This window comes from Meriones unguiculatus, chromosome 1 (assembly GCF_030254825.1).
Source record: "Meriones unguiculatus strain TT.TT164.6M chromosome 1, Bangor_MerUng_6.1, whole genome shotgun sequence".
Classification (NCBI taxonomy): domain Eukaryota; kingdom Metazoa; phylum Chordata; class Mammalia; order Rodentia; family Muridae; genus Meriones; species Meriones unguiculatus.
Genome location: NC_083349.1, coordinates 2,536,751 through 2,561,766, shown reverse-complemented (window position 1 = coordinate 2,561,766; position 25,016 = coordinate 2,536,751). Strand labels below are relative to the sequence as shown.

At 44.7% G+C, this 25,016-nt stretch overlaps 1 protein-coding gene across 1 annotated transcript; it reads right to left on the bottom strand.

Moving 5' to 3' along the window:
- Positions 1–1,755: 1,755 nt before the first annotated feature.
- Spty2d1 (SPT2 chromatin protein domain containing 1) lies at positions 1,756–22,782 on the bottom strand. Its single transcript, XM_021655207.2, has 6 exons — positions 22,163–22,782; positions 11,607–11,721; positions 9,361–10,896; positions 7,767–7,938; positions 6,123–6,200; positions 1,756–4,740 (listed from the first exon to the last, which is right to left on the bottom strand). The coding sequence occupies exons 1-6, from the start codon at positions 22,220–22,222 to the stop codon at positions 4,647–4,649; spliced, it is 2,055 nt and encodes a 684-aa protein (XP_021510882.1). The 5' UTR covers positions 22,223–22,782; the 3' UTR covers positions 1,756–4,646.
- Positions 22,783–25,016: the final 2,234 nt, after the last annotated feature.

The following is a 25,016-nucleotide window of genomic DNA, read 5'->3' as shown; positions in this document are numbered from 1 at the left end:
CCAGGAACACTCATGCCTTATGTGCTAAGGCCAGGGTCAAACAAGATCAATGTTCCTCCCCAATGAGTCTTTTAAAAGATTGTCTCCCAAGTACTGGGACTCAATGCAAGTGCTGTGTGCATTGGAGGCCAGAGGCCTCTGATCCTTCTGGAGTTTTAAGTTCCAGGTGGTTGTGAGCTGCCCAGTGTGGGAGCAGGGAATGGAACTCATGTCCTCTGTAATAGCTCTTGGGTAGTTCATGCTCTTAACCTGAGCCAGCTCTCTAGACCTCTCAGGATCCCTTACAAGATGGCTTCAATTCTCAATGTGATTCAGTGAATTTGAGTGCAGGGATGGGAACCTAAGATTCAAGCAGCTAATACACCAGGAGTCTGAGCCTCAACTTTAAGCCCTCTAAAACTGGGATGAGTGAGATGGTGGTGGGGAGGATGGGATGGGGCAAGAGAAATATATTGGTGACTGATGATTCCACTGTAAGAGAACAGACCTGCCCCAGCAAAGCAGCCCTGTACTTTACCCAGAAAACACTGTTATTTGATATTTTTACCATCTGTTACAAGGTTCTGCACCAAGAGGGTTATGCTGTGTTTGTGTGCTCGCCTGTGTGGAGACCAACGGTTAGTGTCTGGTGTCTTTTCTCATTCTCCACCTTATTTTTGAGGCAGTGTCCCACCGCCCCTGGGACTTGCCACTTTGATTAGACTGGCTGGCCGGGGAGCCAGAGTGCTGGAGTTAATGTATGCCCTATGCCTCCCTTGCATGTGGGTGCTGCAGCTCTGAACGCAGAGACTCCTTTTTGTGGCAAGCACACAGGTTTACATTTCAGTCTATCTCCCTAGCACCTAATATTACCCTTCCTATGGGAAGGAAAGGAATGCAAAATCAGTACATGCAACTCTTAGTAATTTGGGGATCTGGACACCACTGTCTTTTGTATTTTTCACATGACCTAGCCTCAGAACATTGCAATGGGCCATTAGCTACATTCTCTGTCACCCATCTGTCCATGCATGCATGTACCGAGGCCAGCAGGCACAGGGTGTCCTCCATCGCTGCCTATTCCCTCCAGGCAAGGGGTGTTTCTGAACTGGAGGCTTTGTTTCCCAGGCTAGGCTAGAAGCAGCAAGTGCCAGTGGCCCTGTCCAGCCGCCCCTGGAGCTGGCTTACAAGTGGCTGCGGGATGCTCGTTTGGTGTGTGTGCTGCCTGTTATTCTTGTGGCTGTACGGTCAGCAGCTTTAACCACTGAGCCACTTCTCGAGCCCCTGTGTTACAGACTTGACTGATATTCTGACAAGAGGAATCATATACCATCGCTGCCGTTTCTCTTCCATGCGAATAAGCCGTCAAAACCCTGAGCCACATAGCTAGATTTCATTGCTCTTACTTTTTTGTTGTTGCTTTTAATGTATTTTATGTTTTAAGTGTTTTGCCTGCATGCCTGGCACTGGTGGAGATGAGGTGTCAGATCCCCTGGGACTGGCATTACGGGTAGTTGTGAAACCACCATGTGGGTGCTGAGTCCTCTGCAAGAGTAACGAGTGCTCTTAATCACTGAGCTAACTTTTATTTTTAAACTTGGTGTCTGAGAACATAATGGCACTCTAGCTAATGGTAGAAGAGAAGTCAGTGGTAGGCTGAAGTCAGGGGCACCCCTGACCTCAGAACCTGACAGGCCCACAGAGGTTTCTAGCTAGCAGTGTTCCAGGGGATAAGGAATAGCTCCAAGTTTTGATCAATAAATGAAAACCAGTAAAAATATCAATAAAATATTTTAATGCCTACAATTTCTTGTGTACATAAATTGCAAAACATTCACCTGTATATGCAAAAGTATATTCTTCTGCAGGTCAACAGCACCAGAAAACAAGCTAAGCTATGTCAAAGTTTTCTTCTTTTACATTTGATTTGTCCATTATGTAAAAGACATCATGGATTTAGTAACTCCAAAGAAATCTATATTCCACTCTTAATTATACACTAAACACCTGAATATGTATTTTATCACATCCACTCACAAAATAAATAGTCTAATCAGCACACTGAAAATAAAACAACCAGTCTCTCTTTATATAGTCATTCTCTTTCCAAAAATGTTTTGGTCTCCTGCTATATCTCAGAAATGTACTACTAGCTGCTTTTAAGTTATAAAATACAAAATAATTCATTTCTTGGAGGAAATCTTAGGGGTTAATATTACAAAAATGAAATTTTGAGTTCCGTAGACTTTGTTAGAGTCTTTGAACTTTCTCATGGCACACATGCAGGGCTGCCTGTAACAGGTGCTTCCCTGCCTCTACATAGACATGACTGCATACAACGCTTAGAGAAAATACAAAGACCAGTTCTGAAGTAGCTTTAAAAGAAGGTGCCCTTTGCTTTAGCAAGTCGGACTGTGCAATCAGAGCCATGAGTTTTATGAAAACTACTTTCTTGTCACATAATTTGTTAGAGAATGCCACACCCACGATCATGTAGCATTACAACTTGAGACAACACCACTACATTCGAGAATTAACATTACCCAATAAAAGGCACATCTTCAAATATTGAATCAAAATCCGAAACATCAAAACAGTAGAGAGAATACATTGAAAATCAAGCACTTAATTTGTAAACCCTGAAACAAACAGCCTGCTCCTCTTTCTTCAAAGGCTTGTGAGCTTTTTTAAGTGGCCAGGGAATACAGAAGAGCAAAATGGAAGACATGGTTTGGACTTACAATCTTTCTTTCCTGTGTTTTCAACAAGCCGCACAAGCATACTGGTGTAGAAGCTGACGCACACCTGTTACAGAAATGCATTCAGACACAACAAACATTACAGCCTGACTCTACCAAAGTCTAAAACTTTATTCCAGCACAATGGCTCCTTTCTGTGCAAACAGCTGTACCCTGTAATTGCATACAGTAAACTTCCAGCCACCAGAAATCTTGACTGCAATAACAGATTCCAGAGTATGAGTATTAAAAAAAAGGTTATCCAAGAAAAATCACGAAGGACGGGGAAACACGTGACGGCAGTAAAATCATGTTCCACACCTACTTTACCATGGGGAATGTCTAACCCTTTACATAAGTTGTGGGATAGGAAAAAAGAAGGTAACAGGCTTTCTGCTACCAGTGTGTAAAGATTTACATGGAGAGTAAATCAAATCTTTGCACTTTCAAAGTCTGAAACTCAGCTCACAATGAGTTAGCTTTAAGGTCTGGGTCAAATGGTCCCACATAGGCTAAAAATGGTCACCCATAATACTCAAGCTTAAATAATGAAGACACCATGGACAAAATACATAAAAAGTCTGGACCTGTTGAAAAATAAGAGTTCCTTATAGGACACCCTCTATCAGCTCCTACCCCTCATGGCTTAACAGCTTATGACAGCCAGCTTCACTGTGGAATTGTCCCACGAACTGAACTCTGGCTATTCCAACCCTCCACACTCGAGTCTCTAGCATACTACTTCATTTTCTGTTGCTGACTGTCTTGAGACATGGCTTCCTTCCAGCCAGACCATCGTTCAGCATGGATGAACTAGAAAGTCTGCAGGTCTGACTTGAAGCAGGATAGACCTTAAGGTTTCACAGCTCAGTAAAACAACAGGAAAAAGTATCTCGTCACAGTGCATAGTTCGAAATAAAAGTGCAATATGGACAAAAGAGAAGGTGGTACTCTTGATACACTAAATATTTAGTTTTTGGTTTTTTGGTCATTAACATTTTCTAAGGGATTTAAGCTAAAAATGCAATGTTATTAACAACAGGTACAGGGTCACCCTAGGGTCCTAAAAAGCTTTTTAATGGGGAGAATAAAGCAGAGGTGGCCACAACACATGTTGCTTCTTGTTGATTTTTAAACTATTAATCTTTCAAATCTAATATCTGGATAACCATCTTTCTTTAATATAAAAAGGAATTAAACAACAGCAACAACAAAAACAACACAATAGCAAGGGCCCTTATCTACTTCATACTAAAGTCAACGTGACAGGAAGCCTGAAAGGAAAACTGGAAAAGAATATTCTCGTTCTGGCAAAATTTGTATTTTAACTTTAAAAAATTTTATTACCTACTATAAATTAAGAATGCTTAGCATCCAATTCATAGATAATGCTGAATACAATATAATTCATTCTATTTTGTACGTCAAAGTCGTAAGGATGAGATCCATGTATAAAGCCTACTCTTTCCTGGGTTTTCAACTCAAACATAGACTAGGACAGGTCACTTTATTGCTGGCAGCATTCACAGAGGGGCCACGCCCTCCATGCGGACTAGTCTGACTGGGATCTGGGTAGTGCCCTACTCACACATCAACTGTCTCCTTTGAAAGTAGCAGAGGAGCAGTTACAGAGCAGCTGGCTGGTGAGCGGTCCCACATTAGCGTGCATAGCTCATGAGAGTCAAGGCCGGCCCCTGCGAACAGTTAGCTTCCACAGAGCACACGGCCAGCATTGTTGGTAGCATCTGCACTGCAGATCCCACCCTGGACTATTTGAAAACAGTGGACACTCAAACGATAGCCTGCAAACGACAGTATGCACGCCTTCCTTGAGTGGCCACTATCAATCTGGACTGGTAAGGGGCCTGGTCAGCCTGAAGGCAGGACATCCTTGCAGCGCTGTCCCAGAATTCACAAACTCAGCAGCAGCTAATGTCGCTTCAGCTTCTTGGCCTTACGACGCTTCATTTCTTCTTCTTCACGTCGCATTTCCTCCAAGTCCTCTTGCATACCTAGCCTTAAACTATGGAGAAATTGTTTTAAAGGATATTTGTTAATATACATGAAATTACAACTTTAAAGAGCAAGACGGGCATCTCAACTGGACTTTCATGAGGATTGTGCTAATGAGTTTGTTCATGCAACAGGGATATACATGCACACATAGAATTTAAAACAGGATCACAGACAAAGAATTTAAAATAAAATTTCACAATAAAGAAAAAGTTTTAATATCCACATTTAAAATAATAAAATATAAATTTATTTCAAATTAAAAAAAAAATGGGTTGGGGAATTAGCTCAGTGGTAGAGTGCTTGCCTAGCAAACGCAAGGCTCTGGGCTTGGTCCTCAGCTTGGGGGAGAGGGGGAGGTAAAAAAAAAAAAAAAAGAGAGAGAGAAACAACAAACCAACAACAAACAAAACTGTGAGGCCAGGCAAGGTGGTGTACCCCTTTAATTTCAGCACTTGGGAGTTGGGTCTCTGTGAGTTTGAGGCTAGTCTGGTCTACACATTGAGTTCCAGGACGGCCAGGACTACACAGAGAAACTCTGTTTCCAACACAAAGAATAAAAAGCACATGATGAGTGCAGATGAAGAGGGCAGATTCCAAGGAGCTGAGCTGGGTAAAGGCAGTTTTGTGGGCTACTGATATGGGTGTTGGGAACAGAATTCTGGCCCTGCACAAGAGCAGTTGTCCTTAACCAGAGCCACCCTTCTCAAAAACACTAAAAAAAAAAGCCTCCTGATCTGAGCTTGATCCTTGGCACCCACATAAAGGTAGAAAAGAAGTAACCTACACACACACACACAACCTATAAACACCCAGGAAACAGTCATTAGTAATAATCCATATTCGTCTTTCTTAATCCTTATTTTGACGTTTTATCTAGTTATAGGTCAAAAGAGAAAGAAAGCCATTTAGTGTTTTGTGTTGGGACTGAGGGAAATTATTTCTCTATAAAATAGGGAATTATCATTAATACTATAAGCAAAGTAATCATGTAACTCTCAGGACAGCCACAAGAAGGAGGTGGAGGGAATCTAGTCTACTCCTGGGTCTCTGAGGTAGCAAAACTACACGTTCCAAGACTGAGACAAGTCTGACAGGCAGAGAAAAGCAAACAGCCCATGGCAGACCCAAGGAGACTTCTAATTTTACTGTACATCACACATGAGACACTGCGAGCACCTGGCCTACACACTGTCTTGACCCCTACAATGCCTCAGTGAGTAAAACAATACATTCTCATTTTACATGCGGGAACCTCAGAAGGCAAGGACTCTGTCTCGGCTTTGAAAGCTGGCCAACAGCAGCACCACTGTGGCCGAGGACCTCATTCTAAACCTGCAGGTGAAGGCTTCTCGGGATGTTCTGACATAATGGACCAGTTCTCCTGCTTACCTCTTGGCTTCTTCCTTCTGCTGCTCCTTCCAACTGCTCTCCATGTAACGTAAGGCATAGTCACTTTCATCTTTATATCTGGCAAGAACAAGGTAAAAAATGAACAAATTTAATTTAAAGAGCCATAGCCTCTTATACAAAACCAAAACCAAACATGCTTACAACAAAAACACTTAGTTTTACCTTGTTTGGGAGACGGCCAGACAATGGGTAGAAAAATGCATTTGCAGCAAAGAAATTAAACAAGCTTTAGGTGCTTACAAAGCAACTCTTTCTGAACCCAGCATTAGCAAAAGCACCAAACCCAACAAGGCTTTCTCAGCCCCCTACATGTATTTAATAATTACAATCCTGAAAGCACAACCTGAAAATACATATTAAACTCATTAGACCTTCGTGACCACGGGGAGATGAGAACTTCCCAACAGTACACTGAGGCAGGTAAGTTAACAGTGTGGCCAGAAACGTGGAACAAGGTGAGCAGACAGTGCTGCTGCTTCACAGGCGGCCCTGAGCACACCAGCTCGGAACAGGGTCCTCCTCCCACCAAGTGTCTGGGATGTTCTGCCTGTCTTGGATGTTGAAAGTTTTTCTGATGGCCTAGTTTCTCCAGGGCCTTCTAAAGATGTACAATCAGCATGTTATAGGAAACGTGATAGGTCTCATCTGTCTTACACACACAACCTCACTTAACTCCTCCAAAGGGCTATCTGAAAATTTTCCTTCAGTTTACCTCAAGAGGATATGGCGAAGCTTTATTTCAGGCCCTGACTGTTTCTTTACATTAATGATTCACAAACTTTTAAACATATGCACCCTTACCTGGGGACTTTAAAAGCAGATTTGCATTTAGTAACACTGAGGTGGGGCCTGACAGCCTGACGTTTCAACTAGCTCCTAAGACATCAGTGATAGTGATGGTCCCATAATGGTGACCAGGTCCACATTCTTGACAGCAAAACATTACACTCAAGAAAAGCAGGTGTCAGATCAGAGGGACTTTTACTATGGCTCTGTGAATGACTTTCTGACTTCAAAGCCCACCTATTTCTATGACTTGAACCTGCTTGACTCCCTATCTTCTTTTAAAGACAGCAGCTGACACACAAATATCACAAACACTACTCTGAATCCATTGGAAACTACCACATGTCCTCTGTTAGTAAGGTTTCTATTGCTGGGACCAAAACCAACCCTGGGTGGAAAGGGTTTACTTTACTGTATAGCTTGTAAGTCCATTACGGAGAGAAGTAAGAGCAAGACCTGAATCAGGCTCTGAGTCAGGGCTGCAGAGCCTGCTCACTGGCCTTGCTCCTCAGAGCTTACTCAGCCTGCTTTGGTATAGCATCCAGGCCCCAATGAGCCTGGGCCTCCCAAATCAATTCTCAAGAAAATGCACCCCAGGCTTGCCTAAAGGGCAACCTGGAAGGGGCATGCTCTCAATCCAAGGCCTCCTCCTATGCCATGTTCTCCCTGTGTCAAGCTGGCAGTGAAACTACTCAGCCATGCTCTAAGATGAAAGCTTTTTAGAACAACCAGTCAATGGTTTCTACCTAAACATTCTACGCCTCTACTGTTAAGGTTTCTTTTTTTTTTTTTCTGTTAAGGTTTCTAAGTTTATATTTAGGTAAACCTTCAGCTTACTTTTTTCGGTCATAGCCAAATATTTCTCGAATGTGCTTGGATATTTCTTCCTGAGGTTCTCCTTCATCTTCAATGAAATCATCCATTTCTGAGTCATATTCGTCGTCATCATCATCATCTTCATACTCTCGAGGCCGTTTGTAGCCAGTAGGGAAAGGAAGCCTGTGAGGACCTAAGAACAAAAGCCACAACTTGTAAGAACATAGCATGGAGAACTATTTCCTGCAGGTGACTGAAGTCAGAAGCTGGCATTAAGATGGCACCCCTGAAGGCACATACACAGGCTGGCTCTGCGCAGGCTGCAGTGTCCCTGCTACATCAGTGTCTAAAGGGACTGAGCTCTTCTTTCCAGCTCACTAGGCATGCCCTGGTGCCTTCTCATGTTTTCTAGCTTAGTTATTCATACTTGTGGGTTTAAAAGATCAATAAAAGCTCTGAAACTAAGTCAAGTTACAAACTGTTACAGAATCATTCATATTTAATTCTACCAAATAAATGACCCAAAGTAGTTCCCTATCTTTCCTATCATTTTACTTAACAATTCAAAGCCCTGCACAGGCCTGTAACTTCAGCTAGCTAGCCTTGAAAGCTTGAGCCATCAGTTTGAAGAAGCCCTGGACAACATAGCAAGACTACAACCTAAAAAAGAAAAAAAAAAAATCCCAAGCATAAAACGTTTTTAATTTCTAATTGTTCAGAGAGAGTTAAAGCATGACTGCATAAAAAACTCATCATCCTATTTTTGCCTGACGACTGAGAAGCACTGAAAAAACGAGCTGGGGATGTAGCTCAGCAGTAAGCTGGCCAGGATATATTAAGCTCTGGGCGTGGACCTCAGCACCACAGGCCAGCAGGGTGCACTTGTACCCCAGCACTCACAAGGTAGAGGCAGGGGGTCAAATGTTAAAGGTCACCCTCAGCGATACAGGGGTATTCAGGCTGCAGGTCAACAAAACAAAACCAAGACAAAACAACAATAAACAAGCAAACAACCCCCAAACAGAAGAGCAAAAGACGGGTACTCATCAATGGACAGCGAGAGCAACTTTCTAGTCTGTGGAATATACATCAAGGGATGTTGCCCTTGGTTTCTTTTTATCCTCTCCATGGAGCCTAACAAGCTTTACCAAGCCCCTTTGCAGCATGCAGGATTTACGGCAGGCAGCTGGCAGGGCCGCCAGTGACTTTGAGATAGCACATTCCTAAAGCACCAGTGACATGGCTCTTCACAACGCCTATTAAAATGAACAGATCTCAGGATAGTCTAAAACAGCTGCTGGCACAGGACAGGTGTTGAACAGGCATCTGCTGTCTGAACACAGCAGCAAAGGCTCAAGGCTCATAATTACTCTGTCATCTTTAAATCTTCATGTGAAACATTATCCTCTCCATGAAACCATCGCCTTCTCTCACAAATCACAAAGCCAGGTTTACACATGAGAGAAGAAGGTGAGGTGTGAGCAGTGGAGCCTAGATAAGCCTCTTTTCTACCATCAACAACGAGCACATTACAGGGCATGTGGAAGTCGTCACAGGGTTCCTGGCCAATGGCCTAGTGATAAATATACTCTTTAGGAAGAGGGTCAGTTTTTACCTTGGGCAGTTCTGTAGCCAGACAGGAGAGGCTTCATTCCATTTATCTGTCCATTGCTTGACCGACTAATAATATTCTTTGAAGAAATTGTTTCTGAGACAACAGTGCACTTAGGCTTTGTGGGGAGGCCTGAGCTACTAACTGGTCTTCCAGGTCCTAAGCTGCTCACCGGTCTTCCAGGGCCTGAACTGGCAGCTCGTCCAGCTGGAACGGAACCACTTATGGCTTTCCCAGGGCCACTGACTGACGACCGCCCAGGGGGTCCTAGGCTGTTCAATGGTCGCCGAAGGTCGTGTGGACTATTTACAGGCCGCCCAGGGCCTCCAGAACTGCCCATAGGCCTCCCAGAACCAGCAGAACCAGTGGTGGGTCGCCCAGGGCCACCTGAGGTGCTCACAGGTCGTCCGGGACCATTTGTGCCATTGACTGTTCGTCCAGAGGGATGAGAGCTGCTCCCCAGCTTTCTGACCCCACTGACTGATTGCTCAGGGCCTGAGCTGGAGCTGCCATCCTGGCGCCTGGGCACAGGGCCAGAACTAACTGTGGGTCGAGCTGTCCCTGGGCTAGGTCGCCCAGGAGCTGAGCCGGAGTTGCTGCCTGGCTGTCGGACACCTGGACTCTTAGCTTTGTTGTGGGAGAGACCCGTGGGCCCAGGCTTGGAATGGCTGGGATGAGAAGGAAGAGATTTTTTGGCTTTGTGCTCAGAAGCAGATTTCTGAGTCCCGCTAGCAGAAGTCTTTGGGACACTGGGAGAACAGGTGCTGGGGTGGGGCTTCCCAGCCCCATTGAAGACAGGTCTGCCGTGACCCTCCCGAAGTGAGGGTTGGGAGCTACTGCCAGGTCCTGCCTTGGTCCTCTCTCCTGGTGTGTTTTTGGATGAAGACAAAGCTACTTGTCTCTCACTGGCCGTGCTGGGTCTAGATTTCTTCTCAGAATGAGGAAAGGGCGCTCCTTTGGAAGAAGGCGGCCTGCCCCCAGCGCCCCTGCCGGGCTTGGTGCCCACCATGTCCTTATGAGAGGGTGCCCTTTTGGACACAGGTGGAGGTAGTTTGGCATCGGTTTCAGGTTTCTTTTTCCTATGCTTTCGTTCAAGAAACTCTCGCTCCCTAAGCTCCTCTGCAGTCATGGGCCGATCTTCTGCTTTTTTCACTACCTTGATCTCCACTGGTTCAAACTGCTTCTTCTCAGCTAGCCTGAGCAGGTCAGTGAAGTTCATGGGTGGTGGGGCACTTTTAAGGGGGGCCTTTGGTTTGCTTTCAACTTTGGGAGGCTCTTGCTCCTCCTCATATTCCTGGTCTAATTCGGCTTGACTGTAGTCTACGAACTCTTCGTCCTCCACCTCATATTCTTGGTCAAGTCCCTGGTTCAGGTGGCTTTCCACTGCCTGCCTCTTCTTTGCCTTTTCCTCAACAGGAATTCCATCGTAACCATGAAAATTGTCCTTTGTCCTCTTGGCCATCGCTCTTGCTTTTTTGTCATGTTTGAGCTCAATTCGCTTCTTCACTAGTTCTTCTTTCCTCCTTTTCTCTTCTAAGGCTGAAAGGAATAAAACAAGAGCACATTATCCCAACAGTTTCCAGATAGCAGCTGCTCATGCGACACCAGTCCACAGTCAAAGTACAGATGAAGCGCAGTTACAGTTTCCAGATAACTAGAAGTCAGAGGAGGAAGTCATCTAACAAAACTGAGTAATTTCTATACAGCTGGGTCAGATATGAGCTTCTCTTTATGACTAAGCAGGTAAGGGACTTGGTTTTTGCTTTAAATATATAAAATGGCTCATATATACACCAAGCCAATGGAACATTAGTAACTGAAGTTGTTAAGAATGAATCAATGAATACCTAAAACAATGTCAGAACTAAGGTAAAGAATGGAGATACGTTATGGCCAGTTAAATGGTTGCTATACCAAGGCTTTTCACCTCTCCCCACCTTCCCTCAAGAAATAAGACTGCTCTGATGCTCCTGAACCCAAGGAATGATCTTGCCTTGGCCTGCTGAATACTTGAGAGGACAGGTGACTAGAACTAGGAGTGGGTGGGGTGGGGTTATAGAAAACAATACAAATAACTAACCTACGAACACTCATACACGCACGCATACGTATGTGCACACAGGTGTGCATACATTTCCAAAAAGTTAACCCAGAGACACATACACATCATCCTCAAACTACTAAGCTGTTACAAATACACACGGGTTTGGCAGCAGACACAGAAACTGAGAAGCAGCATAAGCACGTACCTTTTCGTCTAAGCTCCTCTTCTTTCCTCCTAAGAAAAGCCTGTACAGCTGCTGACTGGACACCTTTAACTTTTGGGTCTTTCTTGGGAGGCCCCACTGCCAAACTATACCTTTTCTAAAAACAAAAGCAAAATAAAAGCTATAAGCAATTCAACTTTAAAATATAGTCTAGGATGTAAATATTGTTTTTATTTCCTCAGATGATGGGAAGAATGAGAGCTGTACCCAAGCTTTACTAATACATGGCTTGGGCTGAGCCCAGAACGTTTCTATGGAACTATCCCTAGGCCTAGGCCAGGAAGCTTCTAGCCTTCATACAATCTAATCTTCTGCAAGGTTGGACCTTGAGGTTTCAGCTTCCAGCCTGTCTGCTAACCTAGGCCTAGAATGTTTTCAGCCTATGAGACTTACTTCTGAGTAAACTCACCCTCTCCAGCTCTTTCTGAACTTTGGCTGGCTGGTTCAACTCAGCTGTGTGGGGAATGTCGAGGTAAGCCTTTTAGAAGCCCATAGGGAATGGCTAGTGAAGTGTCAGTGACTCCTACAACTCCTCAAAAGGTCTGATTCACTGCACACAGTGTTGATCTACTAGAGACTCCTAGTTAAGAGTTTAAGTTAGCCTGGGTACTCCATTTTGAAATAAGGAGCCATCTTGACCAGGAGCTGAATTCAGGTACCAGGAAATACCACAGAATGTGCACCTGGCAGAAAACAAAGTTAGCTCTTCTAGCAACAGCCTCCAGGAAAACTCACAGAATAAATGTTTAGTAAAAAATAGAGACAATCTCCCTGGCAATTGTGATTATGTAAATGGTCATCTCTCCCCTATGGCTTTTACCCAATTCTGTAACGTCAAGGCATGCACCCCCTGTTTTCTCTCATGGAAACACCCTGCTTACCGTCTTTCCCTTTAAAAACCCTGCTCATTCAGGGCTCAGGGTCCCACTTCTCTACTGCTTTGCCAGTGAGACTTGGGTCCCAAGTTCAATCGCTCTTAAAGCTCTCTTGCTCTTGCATTGAGTCGTTTCCTGGTGGTCTCTGATGTTCCTGTGATCCTGGCATTACACTAGTGAAGTCTTAAAATAGATCTGAGGTGAGGGGGGTGACTGCTTCCCACTTCTTTATGAAAGACTCCTAAGGTGACCATGCCCCCCCCCATCTCCCACATTTCCTTATAGTTGCACCAACCTGACTGACTGTTACTGGTTGGTGCTTGAGGCTGGCATGGGATGATCTGGTTGACCTTTCAATCATTTAAAGCTGTTACACTGGACAATAAAGTCAGATCTGCACCTTTGAGTCTGGTCTCCAGAGTCTGATTCCTGGGACTCTGGGTGGGCTCCATCGCCACTCACCCCATTCCCCTCGGTTCCTGATCCCCACACAGCTGTTCTGGTTCAAAGGCCTCTCTAAGCTGACTGATTCAAATTGGCTTCTCACTCAATTGCTCTGCTTGGAAAAACTGCCTCTGAACGCCATAAACTGACTGCAGGAACTCTACTGTAGTCCTCCTGTACTATACTGTCCACCTCTGTACTGTGCTGTCTAGCTCTGTGCCGCTCTTAAATAGAACCCCTCCCGCCCCTAGAGCTGGGTCTACCCTATCCCTGACTCATGCTGTCATTTCTTTCCCTGATTCATCCCTTTGTCTGTCCCTCAATTAGAGGTCACCGTTTGGGATTAAAGGTACACACCATAGGTGTGTCTACATTCCAGGCAGAGGGATTAAAGGTGTGTATGTATTCCAGCTGATCACACAGACCTAAATCTTTGGATGTGATCCCTTGCCAGAACAGCCATGTCGCTGGGTTAATATTCCTCTACACTAGGGGCTGGGCTAGTTGCCCAGTGGTAGAAGGCTTGTCTAATATGAACCAGCTCCTTTTTGAGTTTAGTCCCCAATACTGTAGGAAATATAGACAGAAAACAGGAAGGGACGATTGAGGGAAAGAAAAACAAGAAACCTAAACAAAGGGCTGACTTAACTGTAATCTTTACCTGTAGCATTGAAGTTGATTAAACATTAATTTGCTACAGAAGCTCCTTTACACTGGTTTCCATATTACCAAGATCACAAATACTGCCCAGACACAGATATGTTTTTCCTGTACTTTGGTTTTTAAGTAACTACATTCGGAAAATGACTAAAGCAGGAATAATGATGATTTGACTCCCAGAAGAAAAATAATTCATTTCTGAAGTATCTACTACTAAAGAGGCATGGTAAACAGAGCTAATTCTTATGCCTGGGACCATGGGACATAATTGATGGGAAAGGAAATTTTTTAAATCACAGCGCTAGAGAAAAGGCCTCACACATGCCAGGCACTCCACTACCGGGCTCTATTCCAGCCCTCTCTGTTATGTAGGACAGACACCCTTTATCTTCTGAATCTGTGTGTCAGAGTGAAACTCATCTTTGTGGAAAAAGCCAGTGGTTTATAAACCTCAATGCTCTCCCATCCCGTGTACACAGACTTCTATCATTGCCAATGCCAATGCTCTCCATCTCAGCCCCATGCTCTCCCGTCCTGTGTATCACATCCTGGGAGGAAAACCAAAGGATCTGCTCATTAGAGGGCTGACAAATACAATGTATCTTGAAATGAGCTCAAGTTCCAACTAAATTTGTCAACTAAAAAAAGTAGCTGGCCAAGAAGACAGGCCTTATCCAACCTGAAAATCCCGCCTGATGGCAATGTTGACAGCTGACTCATCCCTGACAGAAATCCTAAGATAGCATCCACCAGGTGTTTTCTAGTCACCCAGGCTAGGATACAATCAGGTTCTATAATTAGTCCACATCTCTGTAAGCTGAATTGAGAGCTCTTCTGTTTCAGAACTACCACCATGAATAGAACACCTGATACAAGTTTACTAAGGCACACAGCTCACAGGCAGCATTCTACAATTTCCATTACTTTTGGTATATTCAGAGTTCCAGAGCAATCACTATTGGCTTTCAGAATATTGTAACCACCTCAAAAAGAAATCACATACCCTTGAGTCATGATGGGTCTGGCAACCATAGTGAACTTTCTATTCACTATGCACTTATCTCCACATTCAATGGAAACGAAATCTTATAAGGTGTATAGTCAGGTTAGCTCCTATAATATCCGAGGTCTCCTACTTAGCTCAGTGACTTCGGAGCAGTTCTGGGGGCAGCACGTAAGAAACTACCTCAAGATGATGGAATTAAGTATAGACTGCCTGGCTTTTCATACAAAATTTGGACTTGCCAACCCTGCAAATAATCCCCTCAAATCATTCCCACTTGTCTGTTTCTCTGGAGAATCACCACTCACAAAGCAGTCTTTTGCAACTGGACTCTTTGTGAAGATGAAGCTTCAAGGCTTGTGTTAGGAGGCTTTTGTCAGGAGCTCATTCCTTTAATAGCTGAATAATATTGCAGGGTATAGATAACACAGCATATTATTTATCTGTTCAACAGCTGGCCATGTGGACTCTTTCCATTTTTTGGCTTCATAAAAAATACTGCTGTGACATTTTAGGCAGATATATGTTCAAAATTCTATTGGGCGTACAATTATATGTCTTCGTTCATTTTGTTTGTTTTTTTGAGACAGGGTTTCTCTGTGTAGATGATTATATATCTTAACACTAAGCTCAGCAGACCTTTCCAAAAACTGGTGGGAGCAGACCAAGATATGTTTTAATGGAAGATCTCAGGACAGAAAATGATGTTAAAAAAAAAAAAAAGCTGGGTGTGGTGATGCACACCTTTTGTCCCAGCACTCAGGAACGCATTCCAGGCAAGCCTGGTCTACAAAGAGTTCAAGACAGCCAAGGCTACACAGAGAAACCCTGAAGCCTGAGGCTGGAGCACTTAGTATTTTCTTAAGGCAGAAGAGTCACTTGGCATGTCTCCTGTATCAGATGGCCACACTCAGCTGGAACAGCAGCACACCAGGACATACCCATCAATTCTGACTCTTGGTTCAAGGCATCAGGCTGCTTCATGGTCTGGGCCTCATGAAAAGCAGCTGGATAAGGTTCTCATATCCTAAGCACAGCCATCTTGCAATGGCAATCTCATCCCTCCTCTTTTGGACCCTGCCACAATGGTGGCACTTCTGTCATTTAATATAGCACCAGAGTTTGTCAAGATTTGTAATTCCTAAGCCAATAGGCTTAGAAAGCATCAAGCTATTTAAAAAATATTCCTTCTATTGAGACCATCCTGTCAAGGCTGGATTAAGAAGCAGTATGCAGTCTAAAACCTTGCTTAAGCAAGTAAGCTCAGTCAGAAACACCGCCCCTGCCCCCGCCCCCCCCCCACTGCTCCTTAGGGGAAACGAGACTGTTGTAGAAAATATAAAATTACTGATGATTTCACATCACTTTTTATTGGTTAGAGTAGTCAAGTAATATATTTTTAACTTATTAATCAACATCACAAAGTCTCAAACACTTTCTTAAGACATTAGTCAGGGAGTCAGGGACTGAATGCAGGAAAACAGCTCTTTGCATTAAGCTAGCTCAGGCAGATGGAGAAAAGAGCAGTGAGAATAAAACATCCAGACCTATTCATGCTGTGTATGGTGTTTAATGCCAAAATCAACTGTTCCAGGGTTTATAAAACACTTGATTAGGACTGGGGCACAGCCCACGGTGTGGCATGCTGGAGGCCCAATCTTGCTTACTTCAGAACACACAAGATCAGTTGGGCCTGTTCGGGTGGTTGGTTGTAGCTGTCTACTCATTTTTATATGCTCTTTTCATCTATATATTGAGGATGCCATGGAAATCCAACAGTATTATTGCCTAAAGCTGTATTAAACAAGTTTCAAGGCACTTAAGCTCTACAGATGAAGACGACGAATTCTCGTACTTCAATATATCCCTCACTCAACAAAGGGCTATGGTTAAGGGCAAGAACTATGATGAAGTCTGCAGGATTAGATCCCCTGCTTCATTATAACCAGTCTCATAATTCACTGGGTGGCCTTAGGCAATTTCTTCATAACTCAGTAGACCTTGGTCTGCAAAATAAAATCTCCTTCATATGTTCATTATGGTGACTAAATTACTTAACACATGAAGTGCTTAGAATACCTGCCACAGGCTCAGCACAATGAATGTTAATTGCTATCACCATTGTTTAGAGATTCTCTAAGGTATTACGGAAGTGAGGAGGCAGAATCCCCAAGCGGAAGGGAGGAGCAGCAGTTTCTATAGACCCTGTTCCTAAAACTCTGGTTCGGAAGTACTGCTCTTCTTCGCTGGAGAACAGCTGTCTAAGCTAGCTGAGCTGCAGGGGATGCCATCGTCAGCCCTCAGGGGAAGATCAATGTCCTGGAACAACCACTACTGTAGCAAAAACTTGTTAGCCCACGCCATTCTTTACAAGGAACCATTACAATCCCAGTGCTTGAGAGGCAGAGGCTGGCAGATCACTGAGAGTTTGAGGCCAGCCTGGTCTACATAATGAGTACCACAGAACAACCAGGGCTACACAGTAAGACCCTCTCTTAAAAAAAAAAAAAGTCAGTGACAATGACTGGTTGCATCATCCTGATCAGCTGTTATTTTTGTATTCAGAATTCCTCTGAGAAAAGTGTGTGCCTAATACTTCCACACGTGATGCAACCCTACCGTTGTTTTAACTAAAACATTAAGATGGTTGTTTCACTTAAAAACAAGAGCCATGACGGAAATGTGAGTACAAGCTGAGCATTCCTAATCCAAAAATCCATAATCCAACATGCTCCCAACTCTGCGATGTTTTAAGGACTGGGAGTGAAGTTAGGTAAAAGCATAGGTGGCAGTTTAGTTTGGGAGCCCCCATTCAGTTATTCACAAACCCTTGGGAAATGTCCTTGGCAGCCTGGTTCCTTTACTTGCATGTACTATGCACCTCAAGCAATGACCTAGCAACCTCAAAAGCACTCGGCCCCAACTTGCAGGGGTTACATGCTTCTCCATCTCTGAGACAATGGTATATTTTTCCATCCCCTAGTAACAATCACATTTACAATTTCTAGTCAAGCGTATCTGCAGTTTAACAGGTCCGACGTTTAGAAGATCCAGTCCGGTTTGGCCTGGTTTTGGGTGCATACACAGAAAGAAAAACTGCACCCTCTTGTAACCTTTAGGGAGAATCTATTTCCCATCAATGCCTATGCATAACTGGGTGTGCACAGGATTAAAATCAGGTGCATTCTGGGGAAGGACATGCATAGTAGAGAAATGGTTACGTCACCCACCCGTCATCCCACATAAGGAACTCTCTACGTGTACCCACAGTGAACCAGGCCACTCTTCCACAGGCTGGAGCCCGGGGTCCTGAGGGTCTTTACTCTTGTGCTGTCAAGTATTGGCTTTAATCTGTACTACTGCTTTGCTCCAAATAAAATCATAGTGCTTCTTCTGCAAATGTGTGTATACCATTATTTTCAACTCTTTGGAGGAGAGGCCAAGAATCTGGAAACACTGGGCCGAAACTCTGACCCCTCTAACAACAGGACGACGCAAATGGAAAATTCCATACTTGTCTTCATGCCATGGGTTAAAGTCAATGCAGAGGCACTCTGAGGCACTCTAAGGCGCTCAGTGGCTAAGAAAATTTAATGCTCCTGCAAAGGACCCAGGTTCAGTTCCCAGTATTCACACAGAGGCTCACAACTCTCTGTAATGCCAGTTCCAAAGGATCTGATGTCCTCTTCCGGCTTCTGGACTCTAGGGCACTGTATGTACAGGGTGCACAAACATATAGTCAGTCAGGCAAGACATCCATGTGCATAAAATAAAATTTAGAAATTGTTTCAAAAGGGGGCTGGAGAGATGGCTCAGAGATTAAGAGCACTGGCTATTCTTCCAGAGGTCCTGAGTTCAGTTCCCAGCCACCATATAACCATCTACAGTGAGATCTGGTGCTCTCTTCTGGCAAGCAGACACACACACAGGCAGAATGCTGTATAAATACAAAATAAATAATATAAAATTTTGTTTAAAAAATACTGTACAAAAGGAATCTCCAAGAGATGCAAGACCCACACAACGGAACTGACATTCCCAACATGTATGGGAGAGGGCTCAGACCTGCGCTGGTTTTAAATGACAATGGCTTCCACAGGCTCACATTTGCATAGTCAGCCCCCATCGGTGAAGAGTTAAGAGGTGTGGCCTTGTAACTGGAAGAGGCCCAATACTGGGGTAGAGCTTTGGGGTTTCACAGACGACAGGCCCAGTTAGTGCTCTGCTACCTTGGGGCCGAGATGTGAGCTCTAAGCTGCTACTCTAGCACTATGGCTGCCTGCCCCCCGCCACGATGGTCATGAAGTCTAACCCTGTACGCCCCCAATACATCCTTCTATAAGTTGCCCTGGTCATGGTATCTTATCACAGCACCAGGAAAGTAACTGAGGTAGGAGATGAAGGTTGTTGAGCCAGTGGGTGACGGCTGCTCAGGGACGGGGTTAATTTCTTTGGTGTACAGCCTCTGGTAAACTGCCCCTGCCTCTCACCCATGCTCATGTGTGTGACCTTATCTAAACTCAGTGGATCTGTCTGTCTGTCTGTCTGTCTCTCTCTCTCTCTCTCTCTCTCACACACACACACACACACACACACACGCCATGAAAACGGAGGGGGCCTTGGGAGGAAGAGGCATAGTTGGAGAGAGGAGTGAGGGGATAATGGAGGGTGACAATAATTACCATTCATTATTTATATAAATGAAAGTCAAAGAATAAGAAAATTAAAAATATCTCTAAACTACATAAGCTATATATATATCACCTATACACACATGAAACATGAATGAACTGTGTGTTTAGACCTCATTCCTATCCACATTATATTTATACAAATATCACAAATTTCTGGGGGGAACATTCTGACATGCAGAATACTTTGAGTGCCAAGTACTCTAGGTAGAGGCACACAACTGTAGCTCTGCTACACACAGACACCTACATCTGTGACAGGCCAACATGATGGTTTTAAATCCATTAATAGCCAAGTTAGCTTTCTTCTGTACAGGTATGGCCTACGAACTCTGAAGACTAAAACCTGAGTGTCAGCTCTGATAGGATCCAAGAAATTGTTGAGGGGAGAAGACACACAAAGGGATGTTGTGAGTTACTGCAAGTTCTAGGATTCCCTAATCAGGGTTAGGCCAAGTAGGTCACGTACACACATACATACACACATACATACACATACATACATACATACACACACACACACACACACACACGACACACAGGGGTGTGTATGTGTGTTCATCAAGATGCTTCTTGACTTAGATGGTAGTATTTACTTATGTAGAGATATTCCAAGTATTCATGTAGCTTAGGCTGGCTTGCTACTGTCTTGTAGCTAAGGATGATCTTGAACACCTGATGTCCTGTCTGTATCTCCCAAATGCCAGGAACACAGGCTTTCAGTGGCCCACATGCTAGGGTAGCAGATAAAGTACTCGTTTCAGAAAAACTTGGTGCCCTTGGTGCATTCTTCACTGTTTAAATAAAGGGAACATAAATTTGGAGGCCAGTCATATTAGCTACATCTTATTTTTCAGAGGAATTTGGGGATAGGGTCCAGAAATAAAAGCAAGCTCAGTGGCAGAGCACTTACTCGCCTTACATGAGAGGCCTTGGGCCCAATCTCATCACCGAAAAAAAAAATAACACAAAAGCAACACACACATAAAATAGAACTCATGTTGAGGGAGTTGTTAGTACTCTGTGCTTATCAGTACTCAAACTATTTTGAGCTGATAAAATTAAGCTGGATAGATGGATCAGTTTAGGGAAGATTGTGGAGTAAATTTAATGCTACTTAGCTTGTTTTATTCCAATTATTTTTTATGACTTTCATCCCATGTAAAAGACAAAGTTAATGATGCAAACTGAGTCAAACCTCCAAGTTTACTAACTCTTTTAGGAGAAGGGAGGATGATTCATAAAACATATCTGTTATTCAACTATTAAATTTTAAATTATGTCACCAATTTACCTTTCTTCACTTTCTGTTAGTACAATCACAGAGCAACCAATAACATGCACTCTGAAATATCTTGTATTTTGAAATTTTCTAGGATTATCTGACTGCATTTTTCTGAGCAGCTATGGTTTTTAGTAATTTATTTATCTTTTTTGTTTTTGGAGACAGGGTCTGTCTGCACAGTTCTGACTGTCCTGGAACTCACTGTGTGGACTAAGCTGGCTGCGAACTCCCTGAGAGCCCTCTCAGGGCTGGCTTTGAAAGGACGAGCTGCCACACCCAACCACCCATTGGCTTTTTCAGTCTGGGCTCTGATTCTTCCACAAGACAATTCTTGGACATTAAAGCTAGTATTTTTTTTAACCTTTCTCAAAATTCAATAAGATCTAAGATGAAATACAAACCAAATTATGCGAAGATAAATGGTTATTAGACCTAACACTGACTTGACTGGATATTGCATAAAGTATTGCTACTCCGGGTTTCAAAGGCTTGTGCCCACAGCTTCAACCTGCAAGGCTATGAGATGGGGCTTAGAGAAATCTTATTCTGAGTGTTTATTATCAGGGTAGGAGATGACTGATCATATATATGTATCTGTACACATACCTATATATATGAATGCACACACACATATGTATGTATATGCATATACATATTTAAATATTTCAATTTTTACTCATTTTACATTGGAGTAAAAAAAAAAAAGTAGGATTTGACAAGAAGTGGCAAAACTAGGAAATGTAGAGTCCTACTGTGATCTCAAATTCCAGCGGATGGATTAAGAGGTGTTTTGAGTTGGCTCCTCACTGACCAAACCGCGGGTATCACAACGCGATATTTACAGCTCCTCTGTGGTACCTTCTGGTGATTCAGAAATGATTAGTTTATGCAAAAGAGCTGTAACCCCGGAAACCAGATGTCAGACCACTTCAGCAATTATCTCTGAGCATATCGCCGAGCTGACACATCTACTCAGGTACCGGAACCTAAAAATCTGGAGTGCACTAGGAAACGAAAGCTCAAATCGGCCTTGCCCAACCCGCTCGCTCAGGGGATCGATAGACCGAGGGCCTCACGCACCTTTGACAAATAAAAGATCTACCACACACCTGCAGCCCACATGATCACGGTTGGCTACGGGTTTCCTGCAACGCCCTGAACTCCTCTTTCCAACAGAAGACATCTCCTTGGCAGGGTAAGAGCTTTGGCTCCGTGGGTGGGGCCACAAACCAGAGAGCCCTTTCAAGAAATCGCTGAACATTCTCGTGAAGATCCGCAGTAGACTAGCTAAAAAGACCCGAAAGGCGATGAGGCCAAGTCCGTAGGGAGCCGAGCTCTGTCAATCAAGGGGCTGAAGTTTATTCGGAGCTTAACTTCTAGAGCTTCAACTGCTAGACAGCACTGTGCCAGGCGCGGCTCGCTCGCCCTCCCTGCGCAGCTCTAACCCCCGTGCCCAGACCTCCGCCAACTCCGGGACGGCGCGCAGCTAGGTCTCCCGGGCCGACGGGCGCCCGCCAGAAGTTCCCCTGCCGCACACGAACTTGACGCCCCCGTGTCCTACAGCAAACCCCCGCACTCACCGGAACCTGGTTGACGCCTTGTCCTTTGGAAGCGATCAAGAGGATTTCCCTGAAGTCCATGTCTGGCCGAAGAGGGAAGCCCGGCTGGGCCGGCGGCTCCGGGCGCGGCGGATGCGAATCTCGCCGCTGAGCCCGGCTCCTCTGACTGGCTTGCCTTGGTGGGCCCTCTCCCGCCGCCCCTCGACAGGGCACTTCCGGCGCCTCCTAATGCCGTGGGCCGCCCCGCGCCGCCGCGGAACACTGTATGGATGCGCGCATATACATACGTATAGATGTCCACACACTCACGCTCAGCGCCGCCACAGCGCTCGCGAGTATTTGCGCAACTTCCGCCTTCGGGGGCACGACAAGCAAAGGCGTACGTGGCTCTTGGCGTGGGCTCCAGTGGGCGGGGCTGAGGCGCTGCCGGCCAATCAGGTGTAAGATGGCAGCTGGGGGTGTGGCTAGTGGGGGAGCACGGCCAGCCTGAGGAGCTTCCCGGGCGCAGGGTTTTCCCTGGCTGAAGGTCGCGCTGCGACAGCCGGTGGGAGAGGAGAGGAGGGATGGACCCCCTTCCAGGTTCGGGCTCTGCAGGCGTCACGCGTGGGTGTTCAGATCCCAAATGGCGAGGTGCCAACAGCTGGCCCGACCGGTCTGGAGCAGGGGATTTCGGTTGCGTTTCTCGGCGCCCGGAAGCTACGCATGCGCACACGTTTCCTGCTCTTAGCCTGGTCCTCGGAGGCGCCTAGGCTGAGCGGAGACTTCAGTCACGTACGGAGCAGGGCTCGACTCTGACGCACTGCAGAATATACGTGCATTCACTGGGAGTCTAGCTTGGCTCTCACTTGAGTTACCTCGAGTTTGCAGGCATTTCGGCCCAAAAAAGCGCACGTGAATACCTGGATCTGGGGGGTGGAGATGGACCGCCGATCTGGACTGTGAGGGTGGCTACAGTGTTAACTAATTATTGTACAGTTTGAGGGGGTGAGTGTATCCTTTAGGCCTTATTCTGTGAACAGATTTGACTGCCCTATGGGAATGGCTCCACGTCAGGCTGGTTGAGAGACCAAGAGGAAGCCTTCCTTCACCCTAGATTATTTTTTTTTCACTATAGGGTTTTTCTTTGTAGACCTAAATGTTCTAGAACTTGCTCTGTATAGACCAGGCTGGCTTTGAATTCGCAGAGATCCACATACCTCTGCCTTAAGATTAAAGCCTGTGCCATCACTGCCTGGCAGAATTGAGGGGCAGACAAAGTGACAAATCAGAGAAAGATTTGACAGAATGAGTCAAAGATAGGATAGCCCAGCTCTCATGAGAAGAGGACGGGAAAGGGCAGACAGGGAGAGAGGAGGAGTTTTATACTGAGAGTTCCTTCTGGGACAGTTTTACAGAGACAGGTTGCAGAGGGAACAAACTAGACACAGGTGAAGACAGAACGAGCCAGAGAATGAGAAGGAGCTGGAATAAGTTTGAGGCCAGGCAGAGTGATTCAGCCAGAAGCATGAGAAGCCAGTTAGAATCGGTCATCTTGGAGGGGAGTTTAGGCCAAATAGCTGCATTGAGCCTGTAAACACGAGTTCAGAAAGGCTTGGAAAAATGGGTTTCATCCCCTCATCTGAGGAAATAAAAGACATTTACTAGTTATGAATGGAAAGTCCAAGAATCTAGCAGTACCTCAACCCCACAAGGCTGGGCACCTCAGCTGGTCCTCTGTATATTTGCTGGAATCCTGACGTAGACTCTAGTACCAGTGAAGGAATGGATGTGTTAGCAAGGCAAGGGCAAGTAGAATTTAAAATCTTTTTTCCCCACTTCATTATAAACTCCCAGGAGAAAGTGTAATCCAGATTAAAGGTGTGTGTTCTGCCTCAAGATCTGGATCATTGGTGTGTCTTTCTACTTCAAAGGTCCCAAATAGAAGGGGATCCACCCACTTCAAACCAAGCAGAAAATCTCTCATTGGTGTGCCCTCCATTTCTGATTGTAGTTCATTCCAGATGCGTCAAGTTGATAACCAAGAATAGCCATCACAGCTGGTATGTCTGTGTACCACATGCATGGAGGCTAGAAAAGGGCATCCAGTCCCCTGGAATTGGAGTTAGATAAAGCTGTGTGAGCTACCATGTGAGAACTGGGATCCAGCCTGCGTCCGTTGGAAGGGCAACAAGTGCTCTTAACCACCGAGCCATCTCTCCAGTCCCTTTATTAAGATCTGACAGCTGTTAGTGTTTTCTTTCACAGTTTGTAATGAGATACTTAACACATGTTCTTTGCTTTTTTTTTTTCCTAATTACTAACTCTCAGGTTAAATGTGAAGATCTGTGAGAACGTGGACAAATTCCTTTACCTGTTAATGTTGCCATCTCCAAAGTGCTTCTCTGCATGCACAGTAGTGAATTGATAGATTTGATGTGCTCATGTGGGTTGTCTGATTTAGTCTTTTTTTTTCTTTTTTTTTAAATCACTTTTGGTGGGGGAGAGTCACCTTTTAACGTGTGGAGGTCAGAGGACAGTTTCTGAGAGTTGACTCTTTCCGCCGTGTGGGTCTTGGAGTTTGAACTCAGGTTCTCAGATGTTTAGAGGCATGTTTACCTGCTGAACCTTCTACCTGGCCCAACTGCTTCAATCTTGACTGACTTAATCCACATATTTGCTGCTTTAAATGAAGACCTGGGACTTCGATAAAATAACCGAAGTAAACCTGGTGTGGTGGCACAAGCCTTTAATCCCTGCACTCGGGAAGCAGAAGCAGGTGATCCCTGTGAGTTCCAGGCTAGTCTAGTCTACAAAGTGAGTCCAGGCCAGCCAGGGCTACACAGAGAAATCCAGTCTTGAAAAAACAAAAACAAAAAAAATAATTGCAGTATATTCA

Coding starts and splice junctions, on each gene's coding strand:
- Spty2d1 (XM_021655207.2), bottom strand. CDS start 22,222: ATGGACTTCAGGGAAATCCTCTTGATCGCTTCCAAAGGACAAGGCGTC. Junction 11,722..22,162: donor AAGGCGTCAACCAGGTTCCG/GTGAGTGCGGGG, acceptor TTTTGTTTTTAG/AAAAGGTATAGTTTGGCAGT. Junction 6,201..7,766: donor TTTGGCTATGACCGAAAAAA/GTAAGCTGAAGG, acceptor TGTTCTTGCCAG/ATATAAAGATGAAAGTGACT.